The sequence below is a fragment of the Phalacrocorax aristotelis genome, chromosome 9, assembly GCF_949628215.1.
Source record: "Phalacrocorax aristotelis chromosome 9, bGulAri2.1, whole genome shotgun sequence".
NCBI lineage: Eukaryota > Metazoa > Chordata > Aves > Suliformes > Phalacrocoracidae > Phalacrocorax > Phalacrocorax aristotelis.
In genome coordinates, this window is record NC_134284.1 from 770,746 (window position 1) to 788,382 (window position 17,637).

At 43.4% G+C, this 17,637-nt stretch overlaps 1 protein-coding gene across 11 annotated transcripts in view; it reads right to left on the reverse strand.

Annotated features, from left to right (window-relative positions):
* The window catches only part of RAD51B (RAD51 paralog B), a 473,504-nt gene that overhangs the window by 73,193 nt on the left and 382,674 nt on the right, over positions 1 to 17,637 (reverse strand). The window contains exon 11 of one of the 11 annotated variants that reach the window (XM_075103127.1): positions 11,116 to 13,325. The exons of the other annotated variants lie outside the window; for them this stretch is intronic. Within the exon in view, the coding sequence (XP_074959228.1) occupies positions 13,240 to 13,325 (86 nt within the window). The 3' untranslated portion in view covers positions 11,116 to 13,239. Of the gene's footprint in view, positions 1 to 11,115; positions 13,326 to 17,637 lie in introns of those variants that run through there. 11 annotated transcript variants of the gene reach the window in all.

Sequence of the window (17,637 nt, forward strand, 5' to 3'; positions counted from 1 at the left end):
GTTTTGTATTAGAACACCTGTTTACTGGGATGATGCTAAATATAACCGTTACATTTAAAATTATGTCTGAAAACAGCTAACTCTTAAGATCCAGGCTTAAAACTATCAAGGCAGGAACAGTCACTCTTATCTACTCTGAGTGCCAAACACTGTGTTAGTTAGCACATGTTGTAAGACGTTGGAATTTCTCAGTGTAAGTAGTCCCAACTGGGTTTTAAAACATCCTGGCTAGCCAGGCTTAATTTTCTAGTTCTGGACAGGGTTTTAAAACATGCTTTCAACTGTGACTAGCTGTGATCACGCTAAGGACAAAATAGCCTTTAACCATGTGTTAGTTAATAAATACTGGAATATTGTGTCCAGTCTTAAGGCATACAGTGCAAGAAAGACGTTGGCAAGCTTAAGTGAAGTCCAGTGGAAGGGCTGGAAAATGGTTAGGGGCTGGAGCAGGTGACATATGAAGAGAGGCTAGGAGAGCTCAAATTCTAGTTCTCTGACTCTAGAGATTCAGATAGATATATAGAGAATTCAGATAGAATCTAGAAGATTCTAATCTTCTCTGGGAGAACCTAGAGAAGGCTAAGGCAGGAGACTGTGAAAGAAGATAGAATATTTGAACTTGATTATTTTAATGAAAATGCTGATAAGGAAGCCAAATTTAGAGGTTTTGTCCACTAGAATCTGGAATAACTCACTTCACATGAGCAAAAACCAGCCATTTGATTTTTGTTTCTCATTGCTGTCTGAAATGGAGACCGGCCCCAATGACCTAGAGAGGAGACACTTTATGTATCATGGTACCAACCACTACAAGCAACTAATTCACTTATATTAAGGATGGAAATCTGTTTTAAAGACTGAATTTTCTGCATGGTGTCATCAGTCCTCAGCAAAATTGGCACAGCAAGGTCAACTCTGTTTACCTATTTATTTTGAACACACAAAAGTCAAACTTCTATAACTCAGTATGGAATCAGTCATCTAACTAAATAAAGTAACTACTTATGTGCTATGCAGTCTTGGTCAAGTCACTCAAAAGCTTACCACTTGAGATTATGGTTCTGCAGCAGTCTAAATTAAACCCACATTTGGTTTATGTGGTCCATCTCTGGCTATGCATTCCCATTCTTTCTTTACACCCAACACATTGCTCATTTCACCAAGCTGTTTCCCTGATCTAGGTCAACATAAAGCTCACCTAACAAAAAGTAACATATCCTTTTGTACAAACCAGGATCACAATAATAGCTAAAGCTGTAGGTAAGAAGTAACATTTAACTCAATTTTTCCATTTCATTTTAGATAGCTGCAATTTTCCTCAGGTTTGGAGTTGCTTTTTTTTTTTTTTTTTTTGAGAGGGGAAAGGGGAGTTCTGGACAATTCAATGAAGTGCTCATTCTTATATGCAAAATATCATTTCAACATGCTTTTTCTGTTATTGTCAGTTCACATTCCTTAGGAAAAAGTTGAAGTGAAAATTAATGAAATTCAGTGAATGTTTGCTTTATAATGAAAACACAGGCATGTCATGACAATACTTGGAATGGAAGGCAGGAAGCATTTTGGATACATTATGTAATTTATTACTTAGATGTCATTAAGCCATGTAAAAAACCTTAACAATTCTATGATTCTATGAAAAAAGAAGAGATCGAACATACCAAATAAAAATTATGAAAATGCCCTTTTTTGCCCCTGTAGTATAGCCTGTAGGATCCAGGGTTCTGGCCCCAGTAAGACCCACAGCAATAAACCATGGGACTGGAAGTTGCAAGCTCCAGCTGCACCAAAGCTTGCTCCCTCTCTGCTGGAGCCCCCTTGCAGACTACAGTGATCTGCAGAAGACAATTTTTTTCTCTCTGTCTGAGATCTGGCAATGACCTCCTGTCAACCTAATTGCTCTCCCCACCAGCCTTTTCTCCAGGCTCTCTGTTAACCTGGCAAATGTTTCTAGCTGTAAGGAGATGAAAAGAAGGTAAGGAAAAAATGGGGGGGGAAAAAAAGCAAGCCCTGCAGATGAAAGTCTGAGGCAGTGTTTTCCTTTCCAAAGTGCTGCTACATTCCCATAAGCTTGTGGTTTCCTGCATTCTGCTGGAGGGCTTTTTTTTCCTTTTTTTTTTTTTTTTTTTTTTATAAATCCTTCTGGTGATATCTGAAGAGGGAAAATATCCAGCACTAACAGGAGGCCTTTTGTTCTATTCGTTTCTAAGTGGACTTTAACCCAGTTACTACAGACTGAGTCACTGTAGAAACAAATAAAATAAAAGGTCTCTGTTTTGTCCCTCTAGACAGGTCAGGGACATGTTAAGTTCTGTTCTCCCTCTCCTGCTTTCTGGAAGCAGTACTGGACCTGGCATTACACTGCAATAATAATGAACATATTTTATGGCTGTTCTTTTTTATATATGTCCTGGCAAGCCTATAGAGTTGATATTCCAATAAAGCCGGCATTTCATTAACAAAATAAATGCACAAGGGGCGTATCTTTGGATAATGAGATGAAATTAAACCAGAGAAAGGCTGGCTACCAGGGACCAGTAAGATGTGGCTAAGCGTGACACATATAGGTGCATGTCTGAGCTATTTTGGTACCTTCTCAGATCTCAAATATTTTCATGACTCACAGCAAACAACTGCTTGTCTCCGAATATGACTGTAAGCTTCCCTTGCTATCATGCTGGATTTTAGGCTGAATCTGAAGGTTGAATTTTGGTCACTCCTTGCAGTTCTGTTTGCTATGACAAGTTATATCCTGTCACCATACATCAATTTTAGGGTAAATCATTATCTATTTAGATCCCAAACATCTAAATTAAAACAGATCTAAACAAAATAAACATCCTATGCATAGGCCTGTGGTTCCCTCGGGCTTACTGATCTCTGGAGGCTCTGGAAAGTCTGTGCACAAGAGGATTGCTCCTCCTCTTTCCCCTCTTCTCTCACCAGCCTCCCTTCCCTGAAAACCTTTTTAACTCTTTAGTGTTCCCTTATTTCTGAGCTCTCAGCACTGGCAAAACAGGTGCCTGTTGGGCTGGCAAGCACAGAAGCAGGCTATAGGCTTGCTTTCACCCTCCTTTTGTACCCTCCCCTAGAGCTGGTTACTTGGTTGCTTATATAAAGCCATTGTGTTGTCTTCCGACAGCCCTCTTCCTGGTCCAGGGTACTCCAACTCTTTTTTAAAGTGGGGAAGTTTTATACTGGGACGTTTTATACTGGGAAGAAGTTAGTCGTAGGTGGGCCAGAAATATGTTTTTCAGCTGGGGAACGGGCACGCAAGAAAAGCTAGGACAGCGATAAACAGTGACACTTAGCAGAGAGGATTTTGTACGCGAACATGACCATGCTGTGCTGCATGGGGAACCGAACACAGGCAAAGCCAAGACTGTTCCAGGCCATGGCATGAGTCAGCAGGAGTTTTACATCTGGCTGGTATTGCACTGGGCATGGGAGGGTAGAGAGCACAGAGCCCGGACTATACCAATGCCAGAGCTGGTGTGCAGAGTCAAGACTGAGCTCAGCACCATGCCAGGCCTCCTGCGGCTCCCCCTTCGCTCTCCCATTTCCCAGCAAACTTGTCATCCTACAGCCACTGCACTCCGGGATTGTGTGCTTGGCGCAAATGGCGTACGTTCCCAGATGTGCTCTGAGCTGTGCCAAAAGACCGTCCTAGCTGCTGAGGTTTGCTGGTGAACAGAAGTACTTTGGCTGTGCCTCCTTCCCCTGGTTGGATTTCTTGTGCCAGTCTTGGGATTCCTCAACCCTGAGACAGTCCAGAAACTGTTGGTCGACCCCTTTTGCTTGGCCAGAATAGCTAAGGGTAAAGGGCTTGCACAGCAAATGGGAAGTGAATATGAACTCTTACCCTATTGACTTCTCAACACTCTTTTCCCTCTGCAGGAGCCTGTCAGTCTACACAAGCTGCATCATGAGTTATGAAAAAAAACAAGTCAACTGGTCAGCAAAGGCTCTGTGATCTTGGTGCTACTTAGCATCATTATTCTTACCTAACTTTTCCTTTGGTTTATTCTACAACAGCCACAAAAGACCAAAATATGGTCCAGGTTTAGCATCATTTGGGAGCATAGGTGGCTCTTTCCTTGTTATAGTAGCAGCAAGGGACACATAAAGAGCCTCTTCCCTTACCTTGTTCCTTGCTACTACAGTGTCAGGGTTTCACTGGGATGGTCCTCACATCACGTGGGCCAATAGGAAAGATGCAACAGAAACTCCATCCCAACTAGAAATCTGGATGGGTTTCAGAGCCTGTCAAGAGCAAGTAAAGCAGCAAAACTTTAAGTTCAGATGGCAGATTCTTTGGGACAGTTTCCAAGCACATTTATGTTCATTTCTTGGCTGAATCCAACTTTAAACAGAAATCAGAATGGTGATCATGGGGAAAAATTTGTGACCAGCAGAAGCAAAACATCTGTTTTTTTACCAGAGGCAACTGAACTCCAGATGTTGTCAATATCACATAATTCTAGAAGTGCCAATCTCTTTGTGGGTTGCCTTGAGAAAGGTCATGTCACTGAACTCTTGGTGACTGAATGGCTTTTGTACTGGAAAACCCACTCCCAGACGTGCAGTACATGCCGGAGCTTGATGCAATTTGCTCTGCTACCAGATTAGGCAGAGGGAAAAAGATCACAAGGAGATATCCTACTTTGAGAGCAAGCTGGTCTCACAGATCCTGCATGATTTGCGCTTGTGCTCATTCCTCTTGAAACCCATTCAGCATGTTTGCTGCTACAGGATGCTGCCTCAAGCTGTCAGCAAGACAATCAAATACCTGTACCTCTGCCTGGTCGATTTATAGGAATGGCACTCATCAATATAGTTTACAAACCAGAATCAATGCTGACACTGACTTTATGTTCCTCTGGAGGACATCATGCTACTGAGAGAAGTACTAAACTAAGTTCATGCTAGAGCATTCCTTGCCAACAAACAGTGTAGGCAGAAGGAAAACATTTGAATCTCCTTTCAGGACAGTTCTTTCTCAGTTTTGGGCAGTAACAACTGGGCTCCTTAGTTCCAATATCGCTTCATTTTCCTCTTAACCTTTGACTCCCTGACACCAATAAAATGTTGACCATCAATTTTAGAGGCACTATAACCCTCACATCTTGTGTCATCTAATTCCCTTCTACATTTCACACACAGAGCCTGTAGGCCGTGTTTGTGCATGTGACAGAGGGAGGGGAAACAGACGACACATGATCTGAGGGTTACAGTGAGACTACGTGCATCTGCTTTGGGACGCAATGGTATGGCACAAACAAATGCAGTGTGCTTGCATGACACAGAGGCACATGACTGTGCATACCACTGGGTAGCTCTGTGAAGATGTCAGTGGAACTGATTTTTTTCTTTTGTAAAAGCTGTTATCCCTGTCAGAATTTTTTTTTTTTGTTTTGGTCACAACTCTACTATTACTTTGCAGCATGAAAAGATTCTCAGTGAAATATGCTAGGAAAACTTAAGAAGTTTCGGTGTACCATCTGATGCGGAGTCAAAATGTGCAGCAGTGATATGCAGTGCACGTTATATACTAAATTGATTAGAAAATGGATTTAAGCAATAGAATAATATAACCTGCACCCATTTGCCATTCAAGAAGGGATGCACAAAAGAGTCTGTCACGTAATTCATTAGGGTGATCAGTGGGTCTGAATGGGAACACACTTATTTACAAAAGGGCACATTATGGCTTTAGAGCTTGTTGGAGTGAAGCTGGCTTAAATATGAGTGTGCATATGAATTGTTCTGTTTTATAACTTGTAAGTTACTCTTTTGATATACTCCACCCCCCAGTGACCTTTTGCTGAGAAATTAATCTCATCCACACACAAACTGAGCTTCCCTGCTTCATTGCTATCACCAGGAGCTGCTTTCTGCCTATTTGCACCTAATGCAAAACCTCAGTTACCTTTTTATTTTTATAACTACTGAATTCAGTTTATGATAAGTTTTACCAGTTGCTTACACCAGGCTGCAGTGCCTACATTTAGTATACGGTATGCTCACATATGAAGTTTAAAAAGGCCCTGCATCAACAAACAAACAATAAAACATTCCAGAAAGCAATTTGAGCAGAGGACAGAATTCCTGCTAAGACCTTTGACAGTATATTCATTGGCTTCCAGCTGATCAGACAGACTTTCAGCTCCTTGCTGGCTTTATTCTCGATTGATCTGAAGGCGTTTGGATAGTGCATTTTAAACCAATTGTTGTTTTTTTTTTTTTCTCAGAGTCTGCATAGGGGCCGGGGAGAAAAGGGAGTATCTTTCTTGCTAATGTTAGCCAGACAATGGCAGCTTAATTGTAAAGCCCCCTAAAAGAGAATAAGCCTATTGTGTCCCCAGTATGTTTCCCACATTACAAAGGCCACTAAGGAGCACCAGCATCTTTGCCTCTGGGTTACTGAGAAGACAGACTCTTATGCTTGTTAAACGACTGCTTTCGCTAATGATTTGAAACAAAAAAGGCACACACATACAAAGCCAGAGATGTGCACATTTAAGGCTTCTCCTGCCACAAGGTCAAACACATGAAAAGACACCAGAAAAAAAAAAATTTGGCCCCGAGATACCAGAGTAGACCCACTTGCCCACCTCTCCCACACCGGCCCTTACTCTTTTCTACTGGGAGAGCCCCCCACCCCCGATTCCTGCGCAATTAAGCGCAAATTAAGTGCGGCACCGATGGCATGCCTCTCCTTCCGCTTGGCTTCACTGCTGAGAAAGGAGCTGGTTCGGCGGGGAGGCGGGCGCTGCCGCCTGAATAGTCTCTGAAGCATTCATTATCTCCCGCCTAATTACATGGCCGGCATAGTGTCGTCGTGGTGGGAACATTGCATCACATTAATCAGCAAGGGGATGTGCCAAGATGAAAGGGTCCCCTTGTGTCTGCTCTCTGCTGTGGAAAATGGGCAGGCGAAGGGGGAAGGAGCGGCGTATTTATCCAGTGGTGAGGGAGGGAAGGCACAGCCGGTGCACCCGACCTCAGCCTGGCCGAACTGCCATCTTCCCAGGCCCATGCTCTTGTGGCAAATACACTTTTTGTGTTCACGCATGGGGATGGACTGGCAGCGTCAGAGTGCGAAATCCTTTACCGCAGCACAGGTATGAGCAGGAGTTGCTCCAGGAGGGAGTGGGAGCTAATCCTCCGTAGCCTATCCTGACCTCAGCCCTCTCTGATCAGAAATGGGACCATCTCTTCGAACAAGCTGGGATTTGGCTGCAACCTGGCCACAGGGCTTTACAGAAAGCCACTGTCCCTCAAAACACCCTCCAAACACACTCTCCTCCAACAGCCTCCGAGTCAAACCTTAAATAGTAGCCATGATGAGCCTCCTGGATCAAAGTCAAGCTAGTACCCAAAAGCAAGTTTCATCTCCCAGAGCCTGCTGGTGAGAACGCCAGTTCACCCAACACAGCAAAATTTTTAAACGGACTCTTGAAATCTGATAAGAGATCTCATTTCTTGCTACCTTTGTCCCACTTGCAGGGCATTTGAAAGGCTTTGTCAGACTTTGCATAGATGCTTCTCTGTGTGTTGGGGCTGGGGGGAGGGTTGAGGCATCTACACTGTGGCTGTTTGGCACCCTGCAAAATACTGGGTCAGACTGGAATACCAAATGACAGCCCTTGGCTGAGCTGCTTATTGCTGCGAGATGCAATAGCAGCACTCTAGAGAGAATAAGGAAAGGTAATGGAAAAATGAAGACATTACAAACACAGTTCTTTGCATTGGTTAGCCTCTCCATTCACTTTTGATCCAATCAATTCAGATCAGCCCTCTTTAAAATCCTGCAAGGACTGGCACCAGCTCATGCTCAACTCTTCCCATTTTGCTTCCTGCAGGCCTTCCATCCATTGCAGCTTTTCTGCACTTCAGCTGTGCTGCAAGTTGACTTCAATTGCTTTGAAGTGTCTTGCCTCCAAACCCCACTGTTTTTGCAATGTATCTGCCTTATTAATGCAGGCTATTAAACCCACTTTGGAAGCAGATTTACTGCGATGCAGGTAAGTTTATCTGCCACAAAGTAGGTGTGAATGCCAGTTCCTCCTGCAGTGACTGTTGCCAAGTCCTCACACTGGTATCCCATGCTGTTCTGCAGACAATTAGGGCAGCCTGCTTATCTGTGTGCCACCTGTTGTGCTGGAGTCACCCTGACCCACTGACACCTTTCTATTCAAATTCTGTTGCCAGAGTCAGGTGGTGTTCTTTGGGTTTCAGCACACAGGGAGCATCACTTACAGGATACTGGACAGTCCTGTACTAAGAGACTTGACTTCATTGCCCTCTGGTGAGAGGAGTATATACAACAGGGACTATCAACATAATTTATTTTTTTTTAACGGAGACTAAATGGGATCTGACATAGGTTACAAGTGGCAACCAAACTGAGGAAGGGCAAACTTCCAGTTAACCTTGTTGCATATAACATAAACCAAGTGCATGGAGAGTAGGGGGCATTTAATGTAGCTCAACTCCAGATATCATCTCTCCACCCTGGGCTTTTAATGCCTACAGTGCTGCTCTGGTTTACCCCTGCTTCTTGAAAAGAAAGAATGTCCACTGTGACACCAAGGATGTTTAAATCCAGCATGGGGACTGTACAGCCAAGCAGCTCTCTTAGTCCCACTACCGCAGTCCCTGGTTCATTTTCACTCTTGTTCCAGTGCTAGAGATCCACACCAGCAAAGAGCATCTCAGGTTAGTTTCCACATTTGCTAGGTTTGAACAGAATCCTTCCTCTGTCTTTTGGCTGTATATGTACTTTGTAACTCCTCTCTCCTGCTCAGTTTTGGTTGACCATCCTGCCTTGAACACGGGCCCCTTGGTACTTTATTAACCCTTCCCTCAAGCCACCAGGGCAGTGGTGCTCTCGCCATCTCCTTCCCAACAGAGGCCCAGGAATTCCACAAGATTGAGAGCATTTTGCCACGCCCACTCACCAAAGACTGGGAAAAGCCCATGGGACTGGAATCCCAACCCAAAGACAAAGCAGAGTTTTATCCCCAGTGGCATCAAGGTTACTATCTGAACAATAACTAGCTGTCCTTTTTGTCTCACATTTGCCTGACAAAAGTGAGATACTGAACTGGGATCACTGCAATGCAGCCTGTGCTAAAACTGGCCAGTTTACATTGGAGGAAAAAGGCTTGAGAGATAATATAGTGAAAAAAATCTGGTCTCTAACCTACCAGATAAAAAGACAGAAGCACGAGAAGACGTCCTACAGCATGATACAGGGGAGATAATGAGAGGGAAATGTGTCAGACTTTATAATTACAGCTAACGAGGTTAATCTAAGGGCAACTAATCCTGTAGGAGAACATGGTGGCTCTGTGATCAAGGCCTTCTCTGAAATACCAGAGTCTTCTGCAGCCCTCAATCCCTAAAGCCTCTCCCCTTCTGGGACATCCACATCCCCCCAGCACAGAAATATCTCCTTTTCTCACTGAGCCACCCCAGCAGTGTGCAATTGGACATTCCTACCGCTACAAAGGCAGTGGCTTCTCTGCTGGTAACCTGCACTCCGAAGCAAAGAACAGGTTTGCCTCCTGCTTGCACTAGCTCCTGACCGCCGAGGCACAAGATTGCCTGCGCTCTGTGGCTTGTTTTGGAAGGTGCCTTTTGACTTGTGTTTTACCACCACTGCAAGTTATTCCAGGACTCAAGCTTCATTTTGACCCATGAGTTAAGTCATCGGAAGGAGCCCGATGAATAGCAAAGAGCTCTAGGAAGAGACGTAGAGTAGAAGCCTGCTCATTTTCCATCTCTTCCTCTTTTTATGTACCCCTCTTACTGCCACACTTCTGGTGGCTATGCAAGACACTCCTGTAGAAACCTTTGTGTAGTAAGCACTATGCAAATCACAGTTTCTCTTCCAGTTTTGGGGATGTTACTTTGAAACCAGTCTTTTCCACCGCAGAAAGGTAATGGTACAAAACAATCATGGAAATTTCTTGTTTTGGCACAAAATTTCATTGCTTCTGAAGAGGAAAACCAACATCACCAACATTCCCCCTCCCAGGAGAGTGAAGGAGAATGGGGCAAGTGACTGCTCCACCCCGAGCTCTCCAGCCTTGAAATGGAAGTATCTCCAAAGGTCTATGCGAAGGCCCTGCTGAGGCACGTCTATAAAGCACACAACAAATCCCAAGCACAGGTAAGTTCTGTTTCACAGTTTCACCCCCACTCTTCATGTGACAGTCATCTTTAAAATCCCACAGTCCCTCTTTCTCACCTGGAAACATCATCTCTGGCTTTTCTTTCTCCTTGTCTTGGTTTCCGGTTTCCAAAGGACTGTTAACCGAGAACGTCTTTTCTCCCTTGCCTCTACACTTCTGTTAACCCTGCTTTACCTATTCTGTTATGAAAAATAAAATGAAACTTCAGCTGCATAAAAAAAGGACTCAAGCCATTTGACAGTAACTGCATCATTAGTGCCTGTCTCTCACTGGTGCCAAAGGTGAGAGGAATTTTAGTAATTCAATAAATAGATAAGATAGAAGAGTTGTTTGATTTAGTATTTGGCTGTACCATGTTTCTGACATACTGTGCAGCTAAAAAAATGCTAAAGGTCATATGATATGTTTCTTTAGGCAAATGAAATAACTTTTTCTAAAGCGATATGCTCACTCCAGGTGCAATTATTCTATTTTTAACACTTTCCTGTACGTCCCCCTTTAAAGGAAGCTCTTATCCCACAGCTCAGTGGCGATTTTTAAGTAATTACCCTCCCTCCACACCCCCACACTAACACCAACAGGGCTCACAAGGGAATCCCAACAGGCAGACTGTTATTCAGTCCATTTCTGCATTTCTAAGGCTCATCGACCTTTCTTTTGTCAGATAAAAGCTTCCCATCTCTTTAAGCCCTTCATTCTTGCTATAGTCCCACAGAAAAGTTGACATCCTTGGCAAGGAGAGTGAAAAGCAGCTTGTCCTCCCTTCCCAATAGGCCAGGCTGGGGCTGTTTTAGCCTGTTTAAATCTCTCCCCTATTTATATGCTAATGTTCTGGTATCAGCAGAAAGTATAAACAGTGTTGTTCACAGCTCCCTATAGCCTGCAAGCACCAAGCTGCCAGGAGAATACTGTGTACTGGGCGAAAAGATGTATTTATTGACAATGAAAATGGCCACTTCTAAGACTACGAGAAACAAAACTAAACTGTAAAAATGCAGTGTCAGCCAACAATATAACGATACAAAACAAGACTGGCAAAAAGCCATTAGCCAGGGGGTCAGTCATGGGCCCCAGGGATGTATGAGATTTCATATTTAACAGAGAGATCTGGGGAGACCTTCAGCACAGAGACCTCTGAGAAAAGAGAGCATCAAGTTCCTTGGCAAGGCAGCTTACATGCTCCATTTGCTATTATTGCAGATTTTTGTTAGTGGATAATGGCTCATACCTTGGCTCATAGCTCTTCTGCATCCTGAAGTGAATTAAAGTCTGTTAAGAAAAACAGCATGGTCTAAAGGAGCGAGCACAGGAATTTTTGAGTTCAGATCTTGTCTCTTCATTTTGCTATATAACTCTTTTTACCAGTAGAACACTAGGTCTTAAAAATAACAGTAACAGCAAAACGAGGCAGCAGTAAGGAGGTACATCAAAGATGGTTGTGTGATGTCAAGCTCTCTGAAGACACTAGGGCACAGAGCTTGTCTTCTCTGCGTCAGTCGACAAAATGTTGCCAACTGCAATGGCACTCCCTGTTCAAAACAGGGGAAATACCTGCTCACATCAGCAATGCCTTATCTCCCAGTAAATAAAAATGAAAAAGCCTTAAATAATCCCTGTCTACCATAGTGCCTACTGTATGCAATTCTCTCACAAATGAATTACTGACAAAAGATGCTAGACTGGCTGACCTGGCAATCCTTATAGTATGGTTTTCTGCTGAAAGACAGAAAAAGGCTGGGACAATTAAAGTTTAACTCATATTCTCCTACTGTGTATATGTTTCAGCTCTCAGCAGAAGAGATCCACCACTCTACTTCCAGGAGGGAAAATGCAGGGAACTTCAGTGAGGGCTGAGCTTGAGATTTCAGGCCACCCAGGCCAGCTGAGTCGCATCCAGTGCCTGCACTGGCAACACCGTGCTCTGCTCTCCTTTGGGGGGACTCCAGTGGCCAGATCACCAGTCCAGCTTGCCTCCTCAGTGTTCCAAAGCCACATCACACCCACCAGTACTGCTGCCTCTCTTGCTGGGCAGTCTCAGACAAGGTGCCAAGAAAGGACTGAGTTTTTGTCCAGCCCTCACAGTCCTGCAAAACCAGTGCAAAGGCACCTGGGTAGGACAATGTCAACCTGCTTTGCTGTTACTGGAGAACTATACATATACTGTAAATAAAAGGAAGTAATCTACTCAGCAACTTTATCCACACTCAATTCATGAAAGGGTAAAATGCCAAGATGAGTGCTTGAAATGACATTGTGCCTTGTCGAAGCAGCACAGTCACAAAAAGAGTTTGAGGTCATGAACAATGAGAGTATTATATTGGCAAAGATGTGCTTTTCTTCCAGTGGGAATTCAGTTGCTAAGTGCATCAAGAGGATTTACAGCAACCCTTTGCTGTAATAACTAGACATAGGCCTGCATAAAAATCCCACATTTGGCTATGGCACACTGGCTAAGACTACTCTGTCTCCTTCTAGTAGTATGTTCCCAAAGAAGGAAAGAGCTTTTTTCTGCTACTACAGTACAAGTGAAATCAAGTAGTAGTCCGGTGGTGCCATGCCAAATTTTCTAATGCAGAAAGTTTCTCTGTCTCCCAAGTTAGAGTAATTTGTATGTGGTCTTGCACATAGTACTTACATCACCTTTTTAAGAAACTTAATCCAACTAGTTTTGAGCTTTGAAGTTTTGCCATGCAATATAAAAGGGTTAAGTCTATCCAGACTGCATCAGGTGCCCTGCACACATTACACTGCATATTTTGTGGGATTACAAGTGCTTATCAACAATGCAAATAAACCAGTCCAGTGCATTTCTTCCACCAAAGGCTGTCTGAAGCTTGTTCATTTCCAATAACTGTCAGCTAAACCACTAAGCCAGGTGGGGATGATTCTTGTTGGAGCTGTCTTGAGCTCTAGGAGCGGTTTCTAAATCTCATGCCATTACTTATTGTTAATTACTGTTTGGTAAGCACCAGCAGTTAGAGACAAATAAAGGCAGCCCCATAGCAAGGGGTTAACCTTTACGCACAAGGCATATCGATTAAGACCACAGGATGAAAGTGAGAGATGTCTTGAATCTGAAGCCAGGAGCTGGGATTCTAGTGCTTGGATTTTTGGCATCTGTATCTGTAAGAGGATGAAAAGGCATATAAGTGTTTTTAAGGGTAGGTGGGTGTTTTGGTCAAAGAGAAAGCTGACGCACCTAAAACTATGAGAGAGAACTCTAGATGCACTTCTTGGAGATACATCTACAGAAATATTAATAAAGAAAAGGCTAGAATGTAGTCTTACATAATTCATTGCTGTTGGGACACAGGCCGGGAGGGAAGAATGGAAAAAACAGTCCATAAAGATGCCAATAGTTTCTAAGCAGAAACATCTGTTGAAGTCTTAAAAACGGTCAGGCCTGCAGCAAGCTCAGCAACAGGAAAGCCTGCAGTTGATCACTCCTACCCTCATCGGCCCCATGAGCTTGCTCCTACCCCTGGGATCAGTGCAGAGCTTGGAAGATAACTGACACCATGAATCAAACATGGCTCCTTTCTTAAAGGGGAAAAGGGGAGGAACAGAGAGTCAGGATGGGTGTCCAGGGAAGACAAATGATTATTTGGAATGGAGGTATTCAGGAAGAGTTACAAAAGAGTAAAGGGAACATGCAAAGGGAGACCCAGTGGCTTATCCACTCTGTCCCAAGGGGGCCCATGTGCTGAATTACCACTGCTCTGTCCAGTATAATTTTAAACATCTCAAGCAAAAGGCCTTGCTCCTCTTGGGAGGCTATTGCAAAATCTCACAAATCATCTTGGCCTTTTACATGACTGGCTCTTCCTTTGTCATAGTTCATTTAATTTTCTTTGTCTTCTCTTGATATTCAACAGTGCCCCTAGACATACCAGTTCCAAACAGCAATTTCTTCTTCCTGAAAGCATTTGTTCCCCTCTGCTGTCTTCTCTCAAGAAAGGAGTTATCTTAAAAATATCTACAGAGGTTGTATTTTGTTCATCTCTGCAGGATCTGCATCTGCCAGCAGGAAGGGAGCGTGGTTCTGCTGGATCTTACAAGGATCAATGAAAGGGGGACCTCAGCTGCTATATTACCAGAGAAGTATAATTTGGCAAAAATTCCTATAAAGCAGGGTTTGGAGCCTTCCCTTCCTCATATCCAATCATTTCAGATGCCAATTCTGACTAATTGCTCACGTTAAAGCTTCTTAAAGTATATAAACCTTTATCCACTAAGAAAGCCAAACTTCAATCAATGACAAGGAAAAGAAGAAAGGAAGAAAAACTACCAGTCCTTGGGTGGAGACTCCATTTCCATTTCAAATCCAAAACTCCAGCAGCCTGCATTATCCATGGGAGTGGGCAGCAACCTAGCAATGAATTTCTGAGTTTAAAAAGGATTCTATTTTAGAGTTAGTGGTGACTGAAATACCATGAGAACTGTATTTCATTTTTCAAAAAAGGGTAACGTTTGAGTGCTAGGGATTTCAAAAGTAGTTACCCTGCACTTTTGAAAATCTAAGCAAAATTCTTCCCCTCCCTTAAACTAATCACTAACGTTTTCTGAGCGACAGTTTTTCTATATAAAGTTAGACTGAAGGGTCAACATATGGCATAGATTGGAACTCTTGCTGTGAAATTATCCATGCAGTCTACAACCAGCACCTCCATAACAATAACAGAAGTGAGCAGAGTAGTGGTGAAAGCGATCAGATGTTCAAAAACAAACTCTGCAGTTTTCAGTATTCATCAGTTTTCAGATTTTGACCTGCTCTAGGTCTGCACTCCAAAATGACATGTAGTGATTTGCTTCCTGGCCCAAATGCTCCCAGTCCTCAGTGCTGAACATCAAAGAAAGCTTGCTGCTCGAGTGGATCTCTTCCAGCCTGCCTGGCTAGAGCTCTGCTCTTCTTCCCCACCTTTTGCTTTTTTCATTGGATTAGCAGCGTTGAACAAGAAACTATGGCACTATCTGAATCTCCAAGGATCCATTTATGAATCTTTGTAAGGTCTTCTCCACCTTCACACTTCCTTTCTGGCTATCTCTATAAACAGTGTGTCAGGGAAGGACTTGGGAGAGTGAACTTGTTCATGTTTCTAGTTGTGGAGTCAGTTATCCTTACCTAATGTTGACGGTGGTACAACTAATATCACTAGAAGTACTGGTACTAGACATAGCTTCTTCATGTCATGCAGCTCAAAATGACTGACCAAAAGGCCTTATCAGTAGCTTGCTTGGTTTTCCTTTCAGGTGTGAAGCAAAGTTTTCACACTGCATGTGAGGCATCGGATGACTTCAAAGACTGAGAATCACAAAAAGGCTTAGGAAGCTTCTTACATCCCGCTATTCCTCCTGCAGATTTCTAACCAGTCTCAACCAGCTGCCCACATCCAATCTGGGCTCATGAAGCCCCAATTCCCTGCAGCTCCTCTGTCAGCACACAAGAAGCGAATGGTCTCCAACAATGCAGGAATAAAGGGAACTTTTAACTCAGTGTTAAGCCTCTTAAAAAATGAGCTGAGGTTCCTCTGAGATTTTATTAAATCTGCCAGCCTGTGAAATACTGCCCAGTGTATCAAAGACACAATGCACCCTTTCTTGGTTTGTGTTGAGCTCTTCATGGATCTCCAAAGGGCAGTAGGGCTGTAATGTCTCATTAGGTCAGTCATTAAATACAAGGAACCCAAAAATTCACCAAAGTCCAAGAGTCAGGATGGGACTCTGCCATCACTTCAGGAGCATCATGTCTGACCCTTTTAATTCATCTTCTCCCCCTTCTCCCCCCAGTACACTGAGAACTACTCACTGTTGCTGATCTATAAAACCCTGCCACGACAACTACTAAAAAGGGCAGCTCCATGCTTGCATTGATCCTGCCTTCATCTCACTGCATTCATTGTCTAAGAGAACAGAGGCAGGATTAGAAGGGGGTTTAGAGTGCAACCAGGCAGTAAGATTAATAACTGCTCTTACCTTCATTCATGATCAATTGAGTGTGTGCGAATCTGCAGAGGACCTTTTCCAAACAATCAGTAGGGATGGCAGTGGCAGTTGTGGTACCAGAAATCCAGCAAAGCAAATTTCAGTTACACAGCATTTCTTACAGGTAAAAAGTAAATATTTTGCTACCTCTCAACCAGCAAATACTGCTCTGCTTGCGTAGGTCTGCTAGCATTTACCCCCATATCTGTTATGCACCCTATCTTACTCACTTATAAGTCTACTGACTCCAGTGGACACACAGGCAAGCCTTACATGAAGGGAAGTTTGCTATCAGAAATACTTTCAGTTGTGCACTTGAAATGCGTCAGCTACTTTTTAAACAAATTAAACACCTTGAAGCCTACAGTATAGTATGTTTCACCAGACTTATCCCAGCTTTATCTCCCACAAGTAAATATAGATAAATCAGACGTTCTGGCTCCTTTTTCCTGGTTGGGTTAGCACTTCCTTTATGAATTCTTGTATATGGGAATACAAGACACAGCACACACAGAGGTCACAGAGGTGACCACCAAATGGGTTTCCTATGAACCATCATGTTGGTGAGACCTGACTGCTCAGAATTCAGTAGCTGTTAGTGTAAAAGTGAAGAATCCAGCGGTGTGTGAATGCAAACTGGACATGTTTTACATGTGCGTTTCATCACCTAATTCTGTTAATATTACAAAACAAAGTATTTTTGTACCACTTTGACTGGTTGCTTGCAAAGGCATGCAGTATAAGGAGTGATGCAAGTGCGCATGCGTGTGCAAGGCTTTCGGGACACCACTCCGGTCAAAGCCATGTGGGAAAGGCACATGCTGGGTTTTGATTTCAGAGTATAGAACATCAGATAATGTTAATTTTCAGAGATGCCCCTGTTTTGCATTTGTCCATCACTTTTTATTCTAGAAAATATCAAAGTAAGAATACCAAGCTACACAAAGGAATGGCTACATCCACAGCTGAAATGGACCTGGGGGAAGCAGCTGGTCACCCCAGTCAGTACTAAACAACAGCTTAGGAGGAAGGTGAAAAACATGTATCCTTTTATCATGGTCAACAATATCTTGCAGGCATGTCTGTGCAGCCTTGGAATGCCTGGAGCCAGCATGGAGCTTGCACAGATCAAAAACATGGAGCCCTCCAGGCATTTTGCTTGGCCTGACAAAGGACAGGAGGGAGGGCACAAGGTTGCTTTGCCCTTACCATGCTCCCTAACACATCCTGTAACATGTCCCGCAGGACCAAAATTCTTACTTCAAATAATGGAGCATTACCTGAATAGTCATCCCACAGTCTGCACACAGCAGCTGGCTGTATTCCCAAGCATTTAGAAACTGGCCATCCCTATTCAACTGAAACAGCAGGAGAATTTACGGAAGCAAAACTGAATTCCCCTAACTGATAATTGAAAGATTAACTTCTGGAGGGAACGCCTTGAGATTTGTAA